This window comes from Ictidomys tridecemlineatus, chromosome 6 (genome assembly GCF_052094955.1).
Source record: "Ictidomys tridecemlineatus isolate mIctTri1 chromosome 6, mIctTri1.hap1, whole genome shotgun sequence".
In the NCBI taxonomy this organism is placed as follows: Eukaryota; Metazoa; Chordata; class Mammalia; order Rodentia; family Sciuridae; genus Ictidomys; species Ictidomys tridecemlineatus.
The window spans coordinates 23,088,720-23,112,096 of NC_135482.1; the positions used below are offsets into that span (position 1 = coordinate 23,088,720).

At 39.9% G+C, this 23,377-nt stretch overlaps 1 protein-coding gene across 1 annotated transcript in view; it reads left to right on the forward strand.

The window, feature by feature from the left end:
- Positions 1-23,346, forward strand: part of Ccdc38 (coiled-coil domain containing 38) — a 39,675-nt gene extending 16,329 nt beyond the window's left edge. Inside the window, exons 5-15 of the mRNA XM_040279806.2 lie at positions 1,016-1,179; positions 1,290-1,370; positions 4,076-4,221; positions 6,170-6,256; positions 8,027-8,084; positions 11,601-11,670; positions 13,326-13,477; positions 14,553-14,688; positions 19,416-19,621; positions 21,686-21,779; positions 22,354-23,346. Coding sequence (XP_040135740.2) covers positions 1,016-1,179; positions 1,290-1,370; positions 4,076-4,221; positions 6,170-6,256; positions 8,027-8,084; positions 11,601-11,670; positions 13,326-13,477; positions 14,553-14,688; positions 19,416-19,621; positions 21,686-21,779; positions 22,354-22,467 — 1,308 coding nt within the window. The 3' untranslated portion in view covers positions 22,468-23,346. The remainder of the gene's footprint in view (positions 1-1,015; positions 1,180-1,289; positions 1,371-4,075; positions 4,222-6,169; positions 6,257-8,026; positions 8,085-11,600; positions 11,671-13,325; positions 13,478-14,552; positions 14,689-19,415; positions 19,622-21,685; positions 21,780-22,353) is intronic.
- Positions 23,347-23,377: the final 31 nt, after the last annotated feature.

A 23,377-nucleotide genomic window follows, 5' to 3' on the forward strand; every position in this document is an offset into this window, starting at 1 on the left:
TGAACCCAGGGGTGCTTAACACTGAGCCACATTCCCATCCCTTTTTTATATATTTTATTAGAGACAGGGTCTCACTGAGTGGCTAAGTGCCTCACTAGATTGCTAAGTCTGGCTTTGAACTCAAGATCCTCCTGCCTCAGCCTTCTGAGCCACTGGGATTATAAGCATGTGCCACTGTTCCTGACAAATTAATTCATTTCTGTATTTGAAGTTCATGTATATTATCACATATGTGGCTTTGTTTTATAATCTATTTTTCATGTATGGATTAGAAACCCAAGTGTATTATTATATTCTGTACCAAAAAAAAAAAAAAAAAAGTAGATGTCAAATCGTACTTGGGTCTGGTTAAACAGCAGGGAGAAAGGCATGTCTGGCACCGTGGGGTTGACAGTGCTTCCTCCCAAGGTCCTTCCTATTGGTGGAGAAGCTGGTAGCCTTGTGGATTCAGACAGACCAGTTTCCTGATGTCCAGTAAGAATTGGAGGATAAAATGCTAAGAATAATAGATGGCACTGCTCTTTGGAGAGATAGGCAGCTATTTTTGATTTATGGTGCATAGCTATTTTGGCACATTACAGTCCTTTCATAAAAGTGAAAAGAATTTGGGGGCTGGGGATGTGGCTCAAGCGGTAGCGCGCTCGCCTGGCATGCGTGCGGCCCGGGTTCGATCCTCAGCACCACATACCAACGAAGATGTTGTGTCCGCCGAAAACTGAAAAATAAATATTAAAAAAAATTTTTTTTAAAGTGAAAATAATTTCTCTCCCTTGTGACAGTTCCTCAAAGTTCATGGCTTTGAATTTGTAATCCTCCGGCCTAAGCTTCCTGACCTGCTGGGATTACCCTTCATGAGATAAAAGCTCTTGTCCCCAGATTTGGGCACAATATCACTTCTAATACAAATGCTCACTTACTGTATAACTTATCTCCCCGCTTTATCGTGAGACTGTCGAAATGTATTTGAAATGTGTGCTCATGTTCTTGACGGACTTTGTGTTTTCCATATTCCTAGTATTCTCTGTCAGCCAAAAGAAGCACAATTAATAAGTTTGAAAAACACATAGCAACGAGGGAAAGGCAACTTAGAACGGCAGAAATAAAGCTCGAGCATGACGCAATGGCCTTTGAAGAGTTCCTTCGAGAAAATGACCAGAGATCCGTAGATGCTCTCAAAATGTTAGTGTTATCTTCACTCTGGCCAAATACCTCTCCCCACTTTGTTTGTCTTAGTTTCTCAGAATATGGCACGACCCCAGACCAACCCACAACTCTCTGTTACTTTTCAGTGCAGCACAAGAAACTATAAACAAACTTCAAATGACAGCAGAGCTAAAGAAAGCCAGCATGGAGGTGCAGGCCGTGAAGAGGTGAGGGCAGGCTCTAGCTTCTCATTATCCAGTTCCCGCCTCCCACTGGAACCTGCTCCTGTCTGGCTGGACCTGAGTGGGAGCAACCCCTGTCTGCTGATGATGTTATAAGTGTGAACAGGTTTAAAATCAGTAACCTGTCTCTGCCTGGGCATCAGTACTTGGCCACTCTCGGAAAAGGTTCTCTAACTCGTAGACACAGAAGTAAAGAAATTAGTTGAAAAGAAGCAAACCGATGTTAGAAGTACACAATAAATCATCTTCTAAGTGCCCTTTCTTTTAGTCATCTTAGAACATATTTTTCCCGACATTTTAATACCTCCAAAATTAGGATTCATTTTACAATTGCCCTACGATTATAATTGGTAGTATTTTTTTATATTTGTACTTTTTTTTTTTTTTTGAGTACTGAGGATTAAACTCAGGGCACTTGGCCACTGAGCTACATCCTCAGTCCTATTTTGTGTTTTATTTAGAGACAGGGTCTCACTGAGTTGCTTAGCACCTTGCTGTTGCTGAGGCTGGCTTTGAACTTGCAATCCTCCTGTCTCAGCCTCCCAGGCCACTGGGTGTACTTATTCTTAGTAGAATCTAGTATTGCTGTTAAAAATCAACTATAGGAGCAGGAGTTGGAATTAATTAATATTATTGCACAGTCCACGTTTTAATTTTTTTCTTTTTAGTTATACATGACTGTAGAATGTATTTTGACATATTATACATATTTTTTTTTGTATCAGGGATTGAACCCACCAGTGCTTTACTATTGAACCACATCCCCAGGCTATTTTATTTTTTATTTTGAGACAGGATCTTGCTAAGCTGCTCAGGGGCTCACTAAATTACTGAGGCTGGCTTTGAATTTGTAATCCTCCTGCCAAAGCTTCCTAAACTGCTGGGATTACCCATCTGCTACTCTCTCTTTGAATCTACTACTCTTTCTTTGTATGTTTCCTTGTATAGTAGAAGAAACTTGCTTGAACTAATTTTTAACATCAAAAAATATTTCTGTCACCATCCTGGGACACTAATTTCACAATCCAGGAGACACTATGGTTTGAGAATCAAGTAACACTAAAACTTGGTTTTTTTTTTCTTTTTTAAACAATTTTTTTTAGTTGTAGATGGACACAATGCCTTTATTTTATTTGTTATTTCTATGTGGTGCTGAGGATCGAACCCAGTGTCTCATGCATGCCAGGCAAGTGCTCTACCCCTGAGCTACAACCAGGCCCCTGTTTTTTTCTTTTTCGTAACTGGATGTCCCTATCTCCTCTGAGACCTCATCCTAGACTTGTAACATCCTAGAAGTTCTTGGGAGGAGGGCAATAACTATTTAAAGTGCCTCAAATGAAATGGATGGTAGCTTCTTTGAGACCAAGTGAACAACAAAATATGTGTTTCAAACACATTCTTGTTACAACAGCCTCTTCTGTTTTAGAAACCTAAAGTTGAAGGTGCTCCAAGATGGAGAATCCCCTTCCCTCCTTCACCCTGCAGAGTAATTAGAAAATTCTGCACATTTCAAGGATGTTTGTGGAAGCAGAGCGGCAGCCAGCCGCTATGTTTGCATTTATGAAAATGGCCACCCAGTGACACTCTCCAAACACTCTGCCAAAGCACTTTCTTATTGCTTCTGTGTCTCTTCATTCTAGAAAGGTGCACAAGACCATGGAGACAAGCTTGGGACAGAGCCAGGGATGCAGGTCCTCTTCTCTTTTTGGGCAAGATGGCCTGAGGAGGTCTTCCACCAAGCTGGGCTGGGACCTGTTTACAATTGTTTACGTGTCAGCCCGTTTCCACACTGTGCTCTTTTTGGCACATCTGGGAAGATTTCTATCCAAAGAGTGGTCAAGGAAAGGGATCCCATCATCTTCCAACTGCTGAAACATAAGCGAGCCATTTACTCATCCTTGAATACCACTCTGACACCAGAGCTGAAGGATGTTTCTCTCTGACAGATAAAGAATGGAAGATAGGGATATTGATAAGATGCAATATCAATAAAGGTGCCCCTCAGGGTCTGAATAAGGAAGATGCAGAAAGATTCTCTCTTCTCACGCAGGCTGTCCTTCCTTATTTTCAGTATTTTCTGCTTGTCCCATGTTGGTGTGAAGCAATGTGAAGCTGGAGCTTACAGTTCAGGTGTCTAGGTATTGTTGGGCATTGGAGTCAGACAGACCTAGGTTTGAGCACTAGATGACTTTGCAAGTCATCCATTTCTCCTTTAGAAAGTTGGTGATAATAATACCTACCCCTAAGAACTTACTGGAGGGTGAAATTTTGTCTGTAGTGAATCCCATGAGTTGCCTCTTAAAGTGTAAATACACTTTCTTTCCCTTATGTAAGTGCCATTTTGTTGTTGTTGTTGTTGTTGTTGTTAGCTTCTGTCTAAAACTTAATATAATAAGTAGAGTGTTTCCCAAGTGTTTTACAACAGAGAAAAATTGTTTCCCACAACAGAGAAAAATTGTCATCAGCTTAGAGAGAATCTCTGGGCACATTCCATTCAGGTGACATTCCCACCAGTTTCTTTCTTCTCATATCTTATTGAAGCTTATATCTTTATGGCCATGTGTACAGTTTTTGACAAGTACATTATTAATCAGCTACATAATCAAGATAATGAATTTTATGAAATATTTTTAATGTATATGCTTTGACCCAGATACACATAACCATATCTTTGTTTTCTTTTGAGTTAGTGAAATAGCAAAAACAGAATTCCTCCTTAGAGAGTACATGAAATACGGATTCTTTCTACTGAAATTGTCTCCAAAACAGTGGCAAATTCAGCAAGCCCTAAAAACTTCATCAAAAAATAATATCATCATTCCAAAATCAATAAAAAGTAAGTTACTTTTTTTTTTTTGGTACCAGGGATTGAACCCAGAGGCACCTAACTACTGAGCCATATCCCCAGCCCATTTTGTATTTTATTTCGAGACAAGGTCTTGCTGAGTTGCTTAAGGCCTTGCTAAGTTGTTGAGACTGGCTCTGAACTTCAGATCTTCTTGCTTCAGCCTCCCAAGCCCACTGGGATTATAAATGTGTGCCACCACGCCTGTCACATATTCTTATTTTAATTAAGTCAGTATTTTTGATTCTAAAATATTCTGCTTTGATGTTTGTTATTTGTTTAAATAGTTGGGATTTTAGAAACAAAATCTGGACAAGGATTCCCATTATCTTTGTAACTATATATTGTTAATTTGGAAACAGATTAATTTCAGATATAAAGCAATAAAAATAGATACATGGAAAAAAGAGAAAATATATTATTTGCAGATGATATGATAACATAGAAAACCTCCCCAAATTTCTCAAAAACTGTTTATGACTAAAGAATTCTATAAAGAAGGTGAATATAAAGTCAATTATACATATTATTCTAAATAGACTAACTTGAATGATTAGAAACTATTCAAGAAAATTAAATCCAAGAAAACAAATATAAATTTAATGTATGTGACCTGGAGATTTGATAAATAGAAAACTATATCATATTTTTGGACAGGAAGACATATTCTAGAGTTATAGATTTTCCTGAAACAATGTATACATTTCATGGAATTATAATTAAAATGTTACCACAGATTTAACCCAGAGACTTGGGTTTGGGAACAGGGAGAGCTTTGCACAATAATTCTGAGGTTCATCTAGGAAAAAAAAAAAGTTAAGAAGATAACGAAGCCAGGAGAAGTGGTGCATGCCTGTAATCCCAGTGACTCAGAAGCCTGAGGCAGGAGGATGGCAATTTCAAGTTTAACCTGGGCAATTTAGCGAGACCCTGTCTCAAATAAAAAGGGATATATTTCAGTGGTAAAGTGCCCCTGGGTCCCCCAGTACACAGTGGGGTGGGGGTGGGGAGACCATGATGGGAGGGGTTTACCAATCCTTTAAAACATAGCCACAGAGTCAGTAATTGAATAGCATGCGGTTAGTATTAAGAGGTCAGCTTCAACGGCCCAGAAATAGACCCCATAATATAGAGGAATTTAATAGGTGATCGAAGTAGAACCACTAATCCCAATGGAAGACTTGCACTTCCAGCAACATTAGAGTAACCAGGACTAGACTTACCCTCCCACCTGAAAAAAGGTTTCAGAAACTGGATAAACACTAGAAATCAGCGTTGTCAGACACTGGCTATCAAGCAGCAAAGCAGGGTGCTCCCTGTGTGTCCATCCAGGTGGCCACACAAGGAAGGGGGTGGGGGTCAGCTGGAGCAAAACTACACACCAGGGAGAACTCCTCGTGCTGAGAGCTGATTGTTAAACACTTCCCAGCACCGGAGCCCGCTCTGCTCAGTTCCCAAGTCCCTCACTGCGCCAAGTGTGAGTAAGTGAGATGGTTTGTGTAGTGCTGAGCCAGGTGATGATGCGGAGTTAAAGCTTTGACCAAGACAGACGACAAACAGAAAAGAAAATGGAGAATTATTTGTGTTCAACAGCTTGGGATGTAACCCTTTAGACTTGTCATCTCAATAGACGGTGCTCAGAGCCCTGTGGGTCTCTCTGTCCAGAGGTGTCTATTAGCTAACCCTGGGATTTCAGGGTTTATAGACTGACATTGGAAATGGTGATCTCCTATTGTCCCAAAGGTCTGTTCTCACCCCTTTGTCTACCCCAGAGACCAGCCCTTACCATTTGCAGCATGTGTTTACCAGTTATAATGTCACCATATAATATTTCTGTCCCTGGAAATTTTGACAATGACTGTACCTTCACACTGAGACAAAGCTCTCATTCACAGAAATGTCTCTCCCCTTCTTCCTCCTCTTTACTTTCCATGTCTAGAATCCTCCATCAGTTCCAGTAAAAGAGACAGCTTTGATATGGAGACGATGACTTCAGATGACTATTCCATGGGAAGAGGGAGCCTAGGTAAAAGTCAAGATGTGCGACTTCACTCCCCAAAGTGAAAACCAGAGAATGTGTCTCCCTCGAAATGGAAAGTGGAGGGTGCTGTCTCCATCACCCCTTATCCTTTCATTGCTTCAGGAGTTCCGTTCTATCTGAGGTTATCACAAAACTCAGAAAGGTGCCCACGTGAACCATTCACCCCCTGCCTGACCCCCACGCGAGGTCTTCCTAGGTGGGGCCCCCTCGTTCCTCGGGTGCAGGTCTGCCTTTTGATAATAAGAGGCCCCTTCCCGGGGCACAGAAAACCAAGCTGGTTGCAACCAAGTGACTTCCTTTGGCCAGTGACTTGGGGGAAGTCACTCAATGCTACCATGTCATAGTTGTCTCCAAGAACTCTTTCAGTCCCCTTCTGGGGAAGTGGCTTTCCTCTCTCCTTACTCCACCATAGCTGCAGGCCAGAAATTTGGCTCCAACGTTTTAAGATTGTTTAACGTGGTGGCCAACATTTGAGAATCAGCAGATACAATGAAAACATCTGGATTTCTAGATTCTCTAGAAAATCACATGTCCAGAGTCAAGTTGGGGAATTCCCCATGACAGGGGTTCTCCCTAGTCCCCACCAGACCCTCTTCCCTCCGGTACCTGCCCCTGCGCTATGTGACCCCTCAGTACTGACTCTTGCTGACTCCTTTTCTCCTTTATACTGGTCCCAACCAGCAGGTATGTTTAGTGGCCTGCCCAGAAATGACCCTGGTTTGAGCCGGATGCCTTGTGCATTCAGTCTGCTGATTGGAAAAGGCAATTCTTTTGGCTCAGGAGGCCAGTTTGCACCTCCATTATTTAAGACATGTTACTTTGCCTGTTGGGGAATCTGGAGTAGGGCGTTGGGGTCGGGGAGAAGTAGGTGATGGTATCAATGTTCTCCGCCCTTTGAACTCTTGACTATAGATGTCACTAAGTTTAAATAACACCACTTGACAGTTTTAATATTTTTAGTAATATATGTTCAGGTATAACCTTAAAAGCGAAGACGTTAATTTATAATGGTGGTGGGATCCTTCTGCCACTCCCCTGACCCACCATTTTTTATTCTTTCCTTTACTCACCCTGGAGGCAAAAACTTTTTTTAAGACCTGACAAGAAGATGAATGTGACAAAATGGGGCAAAAGTCCCAACGTGTGACATACTTTAAAGACATTTAGAAGAGGTCACATTTGAACTGGGTTTTGAAGAATGAATAGGCGCTTTCCAGGTGGGAAAAGAAAGGCCTTTCATGACTTCAAGGGAGAATAGCAGGAAGAGAGATTTGGGGCTAGTGAATGAAGAGACTCAAGACCCATTTTGGCCACTTCTTAATTTGAAACCAGAGTTGGGCCCAAAGTGTGCACGGGTGCCTTGTCTGTGACCGTGGGGAAGGGTGTCCCTCCACAGGATATTACGAAGCACACATCACTTTTATATAAAACTAGAAGCATGATGAACATTTCAAAATTTCTGTGGCTTTCTGTAGTTGTACCCTACTTCTGACAACCCACTTCCCCTCCATCCCAGCCCCTGTGCCTTTGATTTAATACTTAGGCTTGGAGCCCCATTTCAGTAGAATAAAAGAGCTCCATTTTCTATATGATGATCATTCTGATAATAAAATCATGTTTTTCTAAAAAAATAGAAGTAACGGGCATATCTGTGCAGAAAATGGAGACCTTCCACCAAGTGAAAAAACTCATTTCTAATTGCATGTTATTTCTTTTCCACCAACGGCACGGACTTCACCTGACCATTCTGGACAGGAAAGCCACGCAAGAAGTCCACTCTCAACTCAGAACCTAAGAAATCACCCTGGACAAAGTACAGTACCTACTTGATGAACTCTCTCTTGGAAACGGGGCATTGTTTTTGAAAATAACCGTTTAGCCTTCCCTCAACATAGAGACCCCGTATGATATATTTATTGAGCGACCTGGGGCCCCAACAATAAATAAAAGACAATCTAGTTCCCATCTAGGGAGGAGAACAGACCAGAACTTGATTGTCACTCACGGGGCAGGTGACAGTGCCACTGGATGGGGAGGCACAGTGCCACAGGCATGCCAAGGGAGCACTGGAGCAGAGGACAGGTGAGAGGCTGGGGCAGGGGCAGGGGCAGTGAGTGCCCTCCAGAATGGCAGCAGCTAAACTGAGTCCCTGAGAGGAGGAAGAGGAGTTGATGAAGTCAAGCTCCCGGAGGGCAGGCCTTTCCAGCCCAGGTGACAGAATGGCTGAGCCCCAGGGTGAAAGGCAGAGAGAGTGGAGGGGTAGATGGGCACCGCACCATGGGCAGCAGGGATGCCATCCCAAGGAGTCGGCCTTTGTCCCACGGGCCCTGGGGAGCCACTGAGAGTTTGAAGCAAGAGTGTGGCACAGATTCAATTTGCGTTTTAGAGAGATGGATGTGGTGGTATCATGGAGAATGAAATGGTGGGGGCAGAGATGGAGGTAGCAGGGCCAGTGGGAAGCCTGTTGTCACAATTCAGATAAGAGGAGATGGGCTGTCCAAGCCAGACATGGCAGTGGGAATGAAGGACAGGCTGGGACAGACATTGGCAGGACTCTGAGAGGTGCCTAAAGATTGGAGAAGTGTGTGGGAGAGAATGACTAAGGATAACTCCAGGTTTCCAGCATGGTCACTGGACACAGGGCCTGCACTCAGTGATACTGGGAGCACAGGAGGAGCCGCAGGCCTGGAGAGGGAGAGGAGGGTGGGATTTTTGAATGTGTTGGTTCTAGCTCCTTTGGGGACAGTCAGGTGGATATTGATGTCCAATTGGAGGACAGACATTGAAGACGAGAGCTCAAGAAAAAGACAGTGAGACGAGGGAGTCGTGAGAGCATTAGCAATAGTTGGATCCATGACAGAGAATGAGGTCAGCCCTGATGGGTTCACTAAGAGGGGAAGAAAGCTGAGGAGCAACAGAGGTTTATTTATGTAAGAGAGGAACCCCAAAAGGCCACAAGCTTCTGAGAAGTGAGAAGAGATTGATTAGAAAGTGGTGTTCCAGGAAAAAAAAAAAAAAAGGAGAAGTGGACAGTCTATGGAATGGTTTTGCCAAGGACATTTCCCAAATAGTCATCTTACTACCATGGACCGTCCTCTGTTTCCTCACACCTCTCAAAGGACGGCTCCAGGGCTGGGGCTGCGGCTCAGTGGCAGAGCACTTGCCTAGCATGTGTGAGGTGCTGGGTTCGATCCTTAGCGCCACATGAAAATAAACAAATAAAATAGAGGTGTGCTGTCCATCTACAACTACCAAGAGAGGGGAGGAGGGGCAGTTCCAGGTGGGTTTGCTGTCCCAATTTTCTTTGCAGCATGAGCAAAGCACATTATTAATTTTTTCCTATCCCATCCTTCAATCATTTTCTTTCTGCCGGCTGCCTCCATGATTCTGGGCTCCCAGGCTACAGATGTCAGGGGTCTCTATCTCGTGTCTGTTGGCTCCCACGGCTCTTCCTGCCCCTGCTTCACTCATTTCATTCTTACACGTTCCCTAAGCTGCTGCCCTGCACTCATCTATGTTCTTTTCCCACCACCACAGCTTCCACCAGATGTGAGCTACCTAGATCTCAGCCACCTGACCCCTCCCCAATCCTGTCGCGTTCATATTCCTATCATTTTCAATTCATTTTTTCTTGGAGGATTTTTTCCCCTTTTCCAAATCACATAATTATTCTCTAAGGATGTATCTCACTGCCCATCCCCCTAACCAGTATTTCTCACCCTGATCAGAAGAAATAGATATTTTGGTGGGGTTATTAGGGATTGAACCCAGGGGTGCTTAACCACTGAGCCACATCCCCAGGCCTTTCTATTTTTTCATTTTAAAAAGTTTTTATTTATTCCTTTCTGTTATACGTGACAGCAGAATGGATTTTGACTTATCATACAGACATGGCATATAACTTCCCATTCTTATGGTTGTACACGATGTGGAGCTACCCTGGTCGTGTATTCATCTATGAATATAGGAAAGTTAGGTCTGATTCATTCTACTGTCTTTTCCATTCCCATCTTCTCTCTCTTTCTCTCATTCCCTCCCCCTCCAATCTGGTGAACATCCTCCTCCCCACCCCACACCCCACCCTGCTTATTTTCAGTCATCATTCGCATATCAAAGAGAACATTCGGCCTTTGGTTTTTGGGGATTGGCTTATTTCACTTGGCATGATAGTCTTCCATTCCATTTATTAAGCAGCAAATGCCATAATTTCAATCTTCTTTATGGCTGAGTAATGTTCCATTGTGTATATGTACCACTTATTTTTTATTTTGAGACAGTGTCTCACTAATTTGCTTAGGGCTTTGCTAAGTTGCTGAAGCTGGTCTACAACTTGCAATTCTATTGCTCAGCCTTCCGAGTCCCTGAGATTACAGGCATGTGCCACCATACCTGGTGATCAGAAAATATTTTAAAAAGTAAAATCTGCTCTTCAAGCAGAATGAAGGGATGGGTAAGAGAAGACAATGCAGAATGAATTCTTTAAAAGTCATATTATGTTCAGCAACAAATATACCCCAGGGGATTTCACCTTTATGCATAAATAAAAAGAAGCAAATATGAATAAATAGATGAGCAAAAAGAAATCTAGTAGAGAAAGAAGGACAGAGGAGTGAAGGGAGGACGGGGGAAGAAAAGGGGGAAATCATGAAATGAAATGGAATTCCATGCATATAGGAGTTTACTGGGATGAACCCAACTACTACATATCACTATAAAGCTCTATTTTTTAAAAAAAATCTGCTCTTAAAAAGATAGTTGTCTTTGGGCTACTCAACAAACTGTGATACAAGTTTTGTTTTGAGTACCAGAGCACACGTTTCAAAACTATATTTCAAAATCCTCTGTTGGTCCTATTGAATATAACAGAACAGATCTGGCAATGTAGGTGGTCATGTGTTTCTCTTTTAGAAGTTACTTCATAGATGCAACTCAAATAATTAGTACCCTAGAGTACAGGGCCTCCCTGAATTTGTGAGCCTGACTGAGACTGAATCTAATGTTCTTTGCATACTCCTAGAATCCACTGATTCCTGCAATAATCAGTTCCCTCGAAGGCTAAAGAGGGGGCTGGGGTTGTGGCTCTGTGGTAGGCATTTGCCTTGCATGTGTGAAGCACTGGGTTTGATCCTCAGCACCATATAAATAAATAAAATAAAGGTATAGTGTTATGTACAACTTTAAAAAAAGGGGGGCTAAACAGGCTATTGAAAAGAACTATGTTACAGTTAGGTTTCAAAGACAATTGAGAAATGAAAGCAAAGCCGTTGATAAAAAAAAAAAAAAAAAAAGGCTCAGAAATCAGACATTTTCTTCTTTTTATCTTTGGCAGCCGGCCTGACAGTATCAGCTCCGAAGACAGTCTGGAGTTCTTTCTAGATGAAGACATTGACTTGGATCTGGTAACAGATGACATTTCTTGATTTATGGGTCATGTCTTGTAAAACGTATAGATGCCCATTTCTTCTTTTGGAATTAGAATTTTCTATTCCATACATTTTCCAGAAGGAAATAGAATGTTGAAACCATTCTTCAATTGAATATATGGTCTATCCTTGACATTAGACCATCTATGAGAAATAAAATGTGCATCAGAAGGTATGCACCAGGCCCTGGGTTCAATCCCCAGCACCACAAAAAAAAAAAAAAAAAAAAAGAAGGTAATAATTTAGGGGGAGATATATAATTTACAACCTTTCTGTGAAACAGATTCTTTCTGATTATTTATCATTTTATTCGGGCTTCAGCTATATTGGGTAGCCAAACCACAAAATAAATAGGCTTTCAACAAAATACTTCTGCAAAATTGATTTTGAGCTTACTTCATCTAAAATAGAACCACAGAAACTCAAAAGGAATTAAAATAAAAATCACCATTCTTTGTTATACCTAACACACCCCCTGTCCTCCTTTCTGTGTTGGAGGTGGGTACCAGGGATTGAATCCAAGGGTGCACTTAACCACTGAACCACATCCCCAGCCCTTTTCATTTTTTTTGTTTTGAGACAGGCTCTCCTTAAGTTGCTCAGGGCCTCACTAAGTTACTGAGGCTGACTTTGAACCTGCGATTCTCCATCAGTTTTAAAAACTGTGTTTAAAAACACATGACGTGGAATTTAGCATCTGGACCCCTTTAAAGTGCACAGTCCTGTCGTGCTAGCTACATGTGCATTGTACAACAAACCTCTAGAACTTTTTCATCTTACAGAACTGAAACTCCAAACCCATTGAACCACCTCCCTTTCCACTCTCCCCCAACCCCTGGCAACCATCATTCTTTCTGAGAGATTGGCTGCTTTAGATACCTCATTTAAGTGGAATGACATAGTGTTTGTTGTTCTGTGACTGGCCTCTTTCACTTAGCATAATGTCCCCAACATTCATCCATGTTGTAGCGTAGGACAGGCTTTCCCTCTTTTTTAAGGATGAATACTTTTCCTTTGTGTGTGTGTATATATATGTATACATTTCCCTTGTCCATTCATCCATCCATGGGCATATCCACCTCTTAGCTGTTGTAAATAATGTTAAACATGGATGTGCAGATATCCAAGTCATCTGTTTAAAAAAAGTAATATATATATATACTTATTCTTTAAAAAAGTAAAATTTACTTAAAGTAATATATACTTAATCCTAAAATTTTGGAAAATATAAAACAATTATAATGTGGGAAGAAAGTGACCTTCACTTAGCCTCCCATTTGCTCTCTTCTATTCCTTCTCCCTTGCCTGGCCTTGGCCTCCTCTTCTCTTTTTTTTCCTTGACCCTCCTCCTCTCTCCCTTTCCCTAATGGCTCTCCTCTCTCCCACAACACCCAAATGTCCTCTTCCTGAGACCCAGCTCTCCCTTGGAGATAACATGAGGCACCTACTATTGTCTACCCGTGTCTCCCTCACAATCAGAACAGTCGCCACAGTTTGGCTCCCAACTGTCCCCTAGAGGCCCTGTGTTGAGGACTGGTACCCGGCCTGGGGAGCAGTGGAGTGTGGTGGGGTGGGGGGGAGAGGAGGCCACTTTTGTAAGTGAATCCTATTGTCTGTGGTTGCTTGGTCAGGAGCCAGAGCTTTATTTCAAGGAACCAGAAGAGTTACTTCAAGTCCTCACAGAACTGGAAGAGCAGAATCTTACTTTGGTCCAATATTCCCAAGATGTAGATGAAAATCTTGAAGATGTAAAAAAAAGAGAAAAAGTCATACATGATAAGGTGTAAGTCATTCAAAACAAGTAGGTTTAAATTTCTGTTAAAATTTCTGACCAGAGGCTTCATGCGGGCTGGTCCTCACGGCTCCTTGGATTTGGGCTGGATCATTCATAGTAGTTCACCTTGTGGGCATAAGTAGCAGAAGCTGTGTTTACACAGAGCAGACTGGCTTTTGCAACATTTTGCAACATTTTGTCCCGACTTCCTTTCACTTGTCAAAGTACTTTTCCTTCTAATAATAAAAATAGTTTAGGACACCAAAAACAATTAAAATGGTACCAGCTGTCTTATTTTGCCCAGTATAGTTTTCACCTTATCATCTGACGAGCCATCATTTCCTTAATCAAATCATGTTTTGGATGCTAATCAATGCATTTTCTCTGGCTGAGATTCAACATCATTTAATAACAATTTAATATTTAATATTGTATCATTTCATAGTATGTTATCAATATGTCAGGGCTGTTCTAGAGGGATTTATGTCAGAAGAGGGAGATAGATGTAATAACTCACAAAATTCTTTCTAAAATTTTATATTATTATGGTTTTGAAAAAGAGCTTCAGGTCAGAGAGAATAGACCTTTATATCTACCTATTATAAAAATATGTAGAACCTTCTTGGAACAGTTTTCTGGGCCTGAAGATGATAATCTTTTAAAATGACAGGTCACACTGCAGTTAGCTTCAGAACAAATGCATTTGTTCAGAAGTAAGAAGCTAAGAACAGGTGAGCCAGGGGTTGCTCTTCCCGTGTCTCCCCAGCTGTGCTGAAGGTCTCAGGTTTGAGGACACTTGCACAGCAGGTGACACCGCAGCTTGGGCTCTGCCACCCTCTATTTGTAGGACCAGAGGAAAACCACAAATGTAGGTGAGGGGGAGAAAATGCCTTTCTGGAAAGCAGCATTTAAATGAGCATTTCTTTTCCTCCTTGAACCTTGCTGTGTGTACTTCAGCAAAGTCTTCAGTTTGCTTGCTAGGCACAGGATATTGACACATGATTCAGAATAAGTGTCAAAGCCCCTGTTGGTTATCTCACCAACCCGCAAGTTACAGACCAGACTCTTTCTTCTTTTGCAATAGAAATAGCAACATTGACTTCCTGGTGGAGCACAAGGAAATGCTTAAGGCTAACTGTGTGAGAGAAGAGGAAAAAGCAGCAGAATTGGAACTGAGGTCCAGGCTCTTTAGTTTTGGAGAATTTAATTCGGAAGCTCAGGTAATCGTTCTTACCCTATGGTAATTTTATTTTGTAATTATCTTGCCAGTATATGATAGCTAATTTACTAGGTGGGAATCATTCCAATTGGCATTGAATTTCCCTTAAAACATTGCTCTAATTATTACAAAATATGACATCGAGGTTTTCCCTATAGATAACATTTGTTTATGTCAGAGCATATACGTAACAAAGTAGTTCACTGCCCATGATCATTTTGGTGGCAATTCAAGGAGCAAATGTATCTAATAGAGGAATAGAAAATTGGCCCAACACTGAGCCTGTAACAGAATTCAGCCTCTCTGGTGTTGAATAGAAAAGCTCATCATCACAGCACATCATCACAGCACCTGTGACGCATACTCATATACACTTACTTATTGACAGGTTCATCTCTCCTAACTGGCTGCAAGTCCCCAAGGGTCCTCTTATTCTCCTTAGCTCAGTTCCTGTCCCCATAAAGTCGATGCTCAATAAATGTCTGTGGAATGAGTGATTCCATTAGTTTTGATTCCATCTCACATGGGTTTCCTTGTAAAAACCTCAAGTGAAATAAAAAAAAAAAAAGTCAAAGCTAACACATGGGACTAACGTCATGTCTATGTCTATGAATCGATTTTCAGACAGAAATAGATTTGGGGAAACTGCATCAGAAATAGGTGACTATCCTTCCCAACCTACAGGTGGGCAGGCTTACAGAAGTGAAAACTGTTCATGGCTTCTTCACACATACATTCCCGAGGGTGTTGCAGTGTCGTGAGTTAAGGGGAGATGAGGCCATCCTGGCTAGAGCAAGAGCGGTAGTGATGCCACCTTCCAGTTCCTTATGTCTTTTATTAGCCATTTTTTATGGTGGTAAAATAAACATGAACTCCACCATTTAACCTTTTTAAGTGTGAACACAAACGGCACTAAGTATATCCTCATTGTGTAGCTATCACCACTATTTTCAGAAATTTTTCATCATTTCAATATAAAATTTAACATCTTAACCATTTTAAAATGTATAATTTGGGCTGGGGCTGTAGCTTGGTGGCGGAGCACTCACCTAGCATGTGTGAGGCACTGGGTTTGATCCTCAGCACCATATAAAAATAAACAAATAAAATAAAGGCATTCTGTCCATTTACAACTACAAAAATTTTTTTTAAATGTATAGTTCAGTAGTGTTTAGTACATCCCCGCTATTTTATAACCAATCTCCAGAACTCTTTCATTTTGCTAAAATGAAATGTTATACTCATTAACCACTGACTTCCCATTCCTCCCCTCCCCAGACCCTGGCAATACCATTCTCCTTTGTCTCTATAAATTGAGACTTCTAGGGACCTCATAAAGTGGAAAGGCACAATATCTGTCCTTTGGTGTGAGCTTATTTCTCATTGTGTAATGTTTTCTAGGTTCATTCATGTAGCATGTGCATTTCCTTTTAAGCCTGAAAAATAATCCATTGTATCTACATATTTTGTTTCCCTTCCACTCTTCAACTGTGTTAAGTAGTTCTAAAGCTGAGGGGCATACAAAAAGTTTGATAAATGTGATATCTACCCCACCCCCACCCCAAGGCAACCCTTTCCATCAAAGTTGAAGGCAACTATGAAAAAAGAGGCATTTTCTTTTTTTTTTAAATATTTTTAATATTTATTGTTTAGTTTTTGGCAGACACAATATCTTTGTTTTTAAGTGGTGCTGAGGATCAAACCTGGGTCGCACGCATGCCAGGCGAGCGCGCTACCGCTTGAGCCACATCCCCAGCCCAAAAGAGGCATTTTCAATACTCAACACCGAGGCAACCAGATCCCTAGAAAGAGCAGGGAGAATTGGTCTGAAAATTACTCTTTAGGATTATCCATAACATTTTGGTCACAAGTATAAATTTGACATCCATATCAAATTTTATTATGAGGCTAATAATCCTAGTCTCCCAGAGACAGAAGTATGGGGTGGGGAAGAGGAGGCAGAACAGGAAAGTTGAAAGGGAAATTCCTTCCTTAGAATTCTCCTATTTCTCCAACCCCATTCTGTCAGATCTCAAAATGTACAAAACACAATGGATAAATATAGTAGCACATAATTTTTTTCCAGTCAGGGGTCCTGGAGCATGCCTGTAATCCCAGCTACTCAGGAGCCTGAGGCAGCCTCCTAAACACAAGTTCTAGGCTAGCCTAGGCAACATAGGCCCTAAGCAACTTAATGAGACCATGTCTCAAAATAAAAAATAAAAAGGGCCGAGGATGTAACTCGGTGGTAAAGTGCTTGCCTAGTATGTGCAGCCCTGGGTTCAATCCCCAGTACCACAAACATAAACAAAGTCTCTTTCCAGCTCAAACAGGTATAAGCAGCACACCTAATTTTGATATTCATAAGTTAAAGTTACTTTGAAGCTATAACTATAAAATGAATATTTTATTCTTTCAAAACTGCCAAATTGGGGCTGGAGATGTGGCTCAAGCGGTAGCGCACTCGCCTGGTATGCATGCGGCCCAGGTTCGATCCTCAGCACCACATACCAACAAAGATGTTGTGTCCACCGAGAACTAAAAAGTAAATATTAAAAATTCTCTCTCTCTCTCTCCTCTCTCACTCTCTCTTTAAAAAAAAAGAAAAAAAACCTGCCAAATTAACTGTGCTCAAGCCACTAACATTTTTTCCTTGATTCCATTTTATTTTTAAAATGAAAATTTGAGTACAACATAACATTTAAAAGTGCATAAATCATTAGTGTGCTTTCCAAGGAACCTCCTGTCCCCCAATCCCCGATGTCCTCCTCCAAGGTACTCTGTGCTGGGCCTGCCATCTGGTGGCATTCCAGGAATCTGGCTTACATATCATTTTTGTCACCCGTTGGCCTTTCTGCCTTGTATTCTTTCTTTTGCCCTTTGGCTCTGTTGGGCCAGGCCCTCAATCTCTTTTTCATATATAAAATTTATCTTCCTTAATCTCATTCCCTCTTATTTCTTAATGCTGTTCTTGCTATTTTAAGAACTTTTTTCTTGTCTTTTCTTTTTATGTTTGATAATAGAACTTAAAAAAAAAAAAAGTGAGAGGAAAAAGATACCCTGAAATGTCACTGTCCATCTGTTTCTTAAATTTGTAGGGGGTCTCATTTAGAAATGTCCATCAACCATTATTCTCCTATTAAAGTTGCTTTTCCTCAAAACAAATATTCAATGTATATTTTAAAATACCTTGTATTTTTGTTTTAATGATTTATATTCAAAGAATTTTTTAAAATATCATTTTTAGTTGTAGATAAGCACAATACTTTTTTATTTTATGTGGTGCTGAGGATTGAACCTAGTGCCTCACACGTGCTAGGCAAGTGCTCTACCACTGAGCTACAGCCCCAGCCCCAGCAAGAATGTTTGCTCATGTGCAGTGGTTAGTATTTCAGCCCCAATACGCTATGATTTTTTCCTTTTATATTTTTCTGTATGTCTCCAAAGTTTTTAAATGGAATGTGCTGTTATATAAACAGGAAACATTATTTTAGCAAGAGGGGAAAAGGGGACTTTATGGAAAACAGAACTCTTTTTGCTTCTTTTACATTTTGTATTTCTCCAAGTTTTCTATAAAGATTTTTAATATAAATAAGAAGTAAGTATTTAGAGAGGGGGGGAAAAAGGATCTTTGTGGTAAACAGGACCATGGAAGGGATCACTGAACTAGGAGGTGGGAGAGACAAGCTGTTAAGGTCCAGTTTAGTTCAGTTCTTTGCCTCAGTGCTGGTGGCCGTGCAGGGAACTTGCATTTCCAGGAGGGGTTTTCCAGGGCTCCAGGAGCCACGTCTGTCTTGAGTGTATAATTTGTTTTTGGCTTTATGGTGATTCTCATCTTCTTGAGCAGAAGTGAGATTTGGGGCAGGAGGCTACCTAGAGAGTGGTCTACCTTGCCCAGCAGTTTCTTGAGGTCCTCTTAGCTGCAAATCCCAGGTTAATGGTGGAGAAGGAGGAGGACAATTACCTTATGGTCCTAAAACAAATTACCAACCAACTCAAGCATCTATCTCTACCAACAGTTAAAATGGCACAGTGGAGAAGTACAGGGATCAGCAAGGTTTGGCCTAAGCTTATTTAGACTGGAATATGGCAATAGCTTCCCAATGACAAGCATAGAAATTAATCTCCTAAAAGAGCTCTGGTAGGCCAGCAGCCTAGGAATCTGTTTTGCTTGTGAGGGAGATTGCATTCATTTACTCAGTAAACATTTATTAAGTGTATAGTGCTGTGCACAGTGCTGTTTTAAATACAAGTGTAAGCATAAGAAATTGCTCCTGCCTTTGAGGTGCTTGCAGTCTAGAAGGGGGAGATAAGGTATATACAAATGAACTGTCAGAATGATTATAGTTTTAGCAATTAAAATAGAATGATAGAATAAAAATGCATGTGGCAAAATGAATGATTACTTTTTATATCTAACTGTATTTTGAGAAAATCCAAAGTGTTGCTATGATGATCTGACTATATATTGTGATATAAATATCCTTGCTGCGTTTTCTCACTGATCTAGGTCATATTAACATTTTCCTTTATAAAAAGGAAACACTGAGGGACTGGGGTGTGTAGAACATACCTTTTAGTCCCCAACACCAATAAAGAATAGAAAGATAAAACTACATACTGGTATATGAAGGATTTTTCATTGTAACATAGTAAAACGGAATTTGATTTTATCAAATGAGCAACCAAATAGTGACGTGATGTTTTCTGCTTTCTTTTCAATCTCAGGAAAAACTGATAGATTCACTTAGTAAAAAAATTAATCAAGTATATAAAGTCTGCATTGGAGATGCTGAGGTTGGCAGCCTGAATGCAGTTCAAAAGCTGGTCAAAGTAGAGTCTCGACTGGTGGAACTGAGCGACCTCATCGAATCCATCCCCAAAGAAAGTGTGGATGCAATCGAGAGGATAAAACAGAAGGAGAGGCGACAAAAGTATGGTCACTGCTTATGAGTATATTGTTAATGAGAGACTGCTTTTGCTTGGATTGCACATTGAGCAAATCTCAGATGGCAAGGATGCCACACAGAGATGCACTGGAGGGGTCAAATCCAGCTTTACCAGCCTCACAGAACTATTATTTGGTGTGGGAGACACTTACATCACATATTCTTAGGAAATCGATGTTCTTATTACCAATGGTAATAAGCACTATGAAGGAAAGAAGCCCGGGGAACAGTTTGGGATGAGCAAGTGGGTCCTTTCAGCATGGAAACATGAATCTTCACAGAAATCTGCACAGGAAGTACTCATTTCTTTAGAGCTGTCATGTGGAAGAACTGTACTTGTGGTAAAGGACACAAGGCACAGAATTAGGAGCCTTTCATTAGAAAACTGTAGGAAGATAATTTAAGAAAGATTGCTTGAAAAAGTCAGAGCCAGCTACACAAGTAGGGTTTCCCTCAGTGCATAACTGCCAACACTTACCCAGTAACTCATTTATTCCTCAAAACAACCTCATGAGGCCTGTCCCTGAAACCCCCAACCCCCTATCCAATTGGGGCCTTTCAGGAAAACACACTTATTTACAGATTTCTACACCAAGTTAAATAAGAATTTTAAGTACATACTGTGGATGCATTGATTATTATAGCATTATTGCCTGTGTACGTTGGCATGTAGGAATGTTTATAAGTGGGATAATGTTCATGTAGCAAAAAGCACACTAGGAGGCAGGATGGTACTATCACTCCAAGCATGGCCATGAAGCCTGGCTGTTGGGTTCAGTTTAGATCCAACTGTTTACAATGTTTCGATATTAGGCAGGCAGTATATTCTGTTTAGATTGTTTATCTGTCAAATGGCAGTAATAATGGTACTTATAGGGTTGATGTGAGAATCAATCCATACAAAAGCAGCAAACATGCTTGGCACATAGTAAGCTCTCTAACATAGTCATTAATATTAGATTTTTTCTACTATGTACTACATTACTGGTGTATAGGGAATATTGTTTCTCCCATATAAAAGTGAAGTCTAGAATATATTAAGGTGAACCTAATGAGATCTTATTGAATATAAAGCAAACATGAAAATCTAAATGGAGGATCACTTTCTGAAAGGTGACCTCACTATGCATGTTCTCTACAATAGCAAATGTATTCTCTTTAAAGTGCAATTACAATTTATTTGCAGCAGTGATACACAAATCAAATTCCAATTATTTTCATTTGTATTAATAATGATTTTACTTGATTTTCTCCATGGTTTCAAAGTACCTAGCATAACACCCAATTCTGGATTAAAAAGTGTTTTGTATATCAAGTTTATATACAGATATATCAGTATATCGTCTTACACTTTGGATAAAATCATACAAGTTCATAAAGCAACTAGCACTTGGTGCCTATTCTGCACCAAGCTGTGTACTAGACTATTTCTATTTGAATCTTTTTCCGCACAAAAATCCTAAAAGAGAGTAAGATAAATAACATTTACTGGTCTTATTTCAAGAATATCACCCTTTTGTGGTGTATATCGAATTATATACACTTGTGATCTATATAGTCTTCTTGATGTTATACTTAAGGTTTTAAAAGATAGACAAGGGATAGCTGGAAGTTAATTTAAGTGGCTATGGTTCAGAAAGTGCTGCAATAATAGTGGAATGCTGAGAATGCTTGGCTTTTAGACCAAGGTCTAGGTAGATTTTACTTGTTCCACATGAGGAAATGGAATTCCTTCCCACTTGTAAATAGGATTTCTTCTTCATATCTACCTGAACATTCAAAAGCCACCTTTTTTTTTTTAAATTGATAGTTGTTGATGGACCTTTATTTTATTCATTTATTTATATGTGGTGCTGAGAACAGAATCCAGTGCCTCACGAGTGCAAGGAAAGGGCTCTACCACTGAGCCACAACCCTAGCCCGCCAAAAGTCATTATGGGAATCTCATATTTAGACAATTCATTGCCAAATAGTAATTATGTATATATCTTTACTTTCTGTGGACTTTAGAGTACTTTATACAAGAATGTTCTTCCCTTCCTGTGACAGGTTGCGTGAAGAGAAAATGAGAGAAAAACAAAAGTACCAAGAAGAAAGGCTAAAAGCTGCTCTGGAAAGAGCTGTAGCACAACCAAAGAAAAAGGTTTGTGTTTTGATGTTAACAAGTCCAGCTGTATCAGTACATGAATGCCTCTGTGGTACAAAAATAAAATACCTCACTCTTCTAATTTATCCAGGCTGAATTCCAGTGAAATTACCTTTCTTGCTCTCAGTTTCAATTCATCTCACTCTGGTATTTAAGAAGATAGTATACAGTTTTCTGAAATTTTTGTTCAAAAAAGATTTCTAAATGATGGGCAAGAAAGCAATCTTGTCTAACCACGGAGGAAGCATGAAGTGCTATGGCACTTAGTTAAAAATGAAATGTTGGCCTCCAACATGGTACTTTTCCTAGGATGGCCATATTGGAACCACATGCTGTTTGACGGCTTTACCCAAATCTCCCCACTTCCCTATAACTCCTTATCACTTTGACTTCTGCATTCTCCTACTAACTTTGCCTAACATCCACTATGTTATGAATGCCTTTTAACTATGATTATTTAGCATTTTAAACCACAGTATTCCAATATAAATCTAGTTTATATTAGCATTTTACATTTTCAACAGAAAATGGTTATGCTACAGAACATTAAGTAGTTTTTCTTTTGTTTCAGATGGGAAGACGGCTTACCTTTCGTTCACAACCTCCATCTGGTAGCAAACATGATCTAATTTTCATCAAAGATACAAGAACAAAATCACTGGAGGAAGAATATTTTTTTGGTTGAATAGGAGCAGTAAGACATTTTATTATCAGAATGTTTTACATAAATTTTATAGATTTTGGCTTTCATTAATGGCAAATCTTGTCCCACATAATGTCCTAATCAATTCAAGAAAGGTAGAGTCATATTCTGTAGGATATGGTAGTAGGAATGAGAGTTTTTGTAGCTTTTTATTATTCATATTGTTTTATATAGCTAAACATATCTATATTTTGAGTTGTCTCAGTTGAGGATACATATCCCAAATTAGTTAGTTGAATTACTTTTAAAGTATAATAATGGCTCGTTTCTGACAAAATGAGAATTTAAATGATGTATTTTCTCAACATATCTATAGGGAAGCACATAGCATACTGTTATTACTACAGAATATACATTTAACAATGTAAAACTAAAACAAATGAGAAGTTTTGAGGGGTTTAAAACTTAATCGAAATCTACTAGATTATGGTCTCAGAATATAACCATGAGACTGATTTTTGTTTCATATGAATTTCTGTTCAGAAAACTTTATTCTCTTAAATGAACAAAGCATATGCCTCCCACCTAAATGTCAGATCACGATTTCTGTTGTGCCCTATCTCCAGCCATTGTAATTTTCAGATGATGTTTCAAGTTCAGCTGTAATACGTGCATTATTTAGCTTACATTGATACAGAATTAACAGCTTTATTAAATAATAGTCTATATTAAGAAAATGTTTAACTTTACACGTTAAGTGGATCAAAAACTTTGCTTTAAAAGGTCCATTAATATGTAACAAGAAAAGGGCTGAAATTCACTTTCATAAAAAATTCTGAAGTATATAAATAATTATCCCTTATAGAAAAAAATAGTATTGGGCTTATAGAAGAAAACCAACTTGGAATATAAAGGTTGGTGGCTTTTTAAAGCATTAGTTCTGTGAATCAAC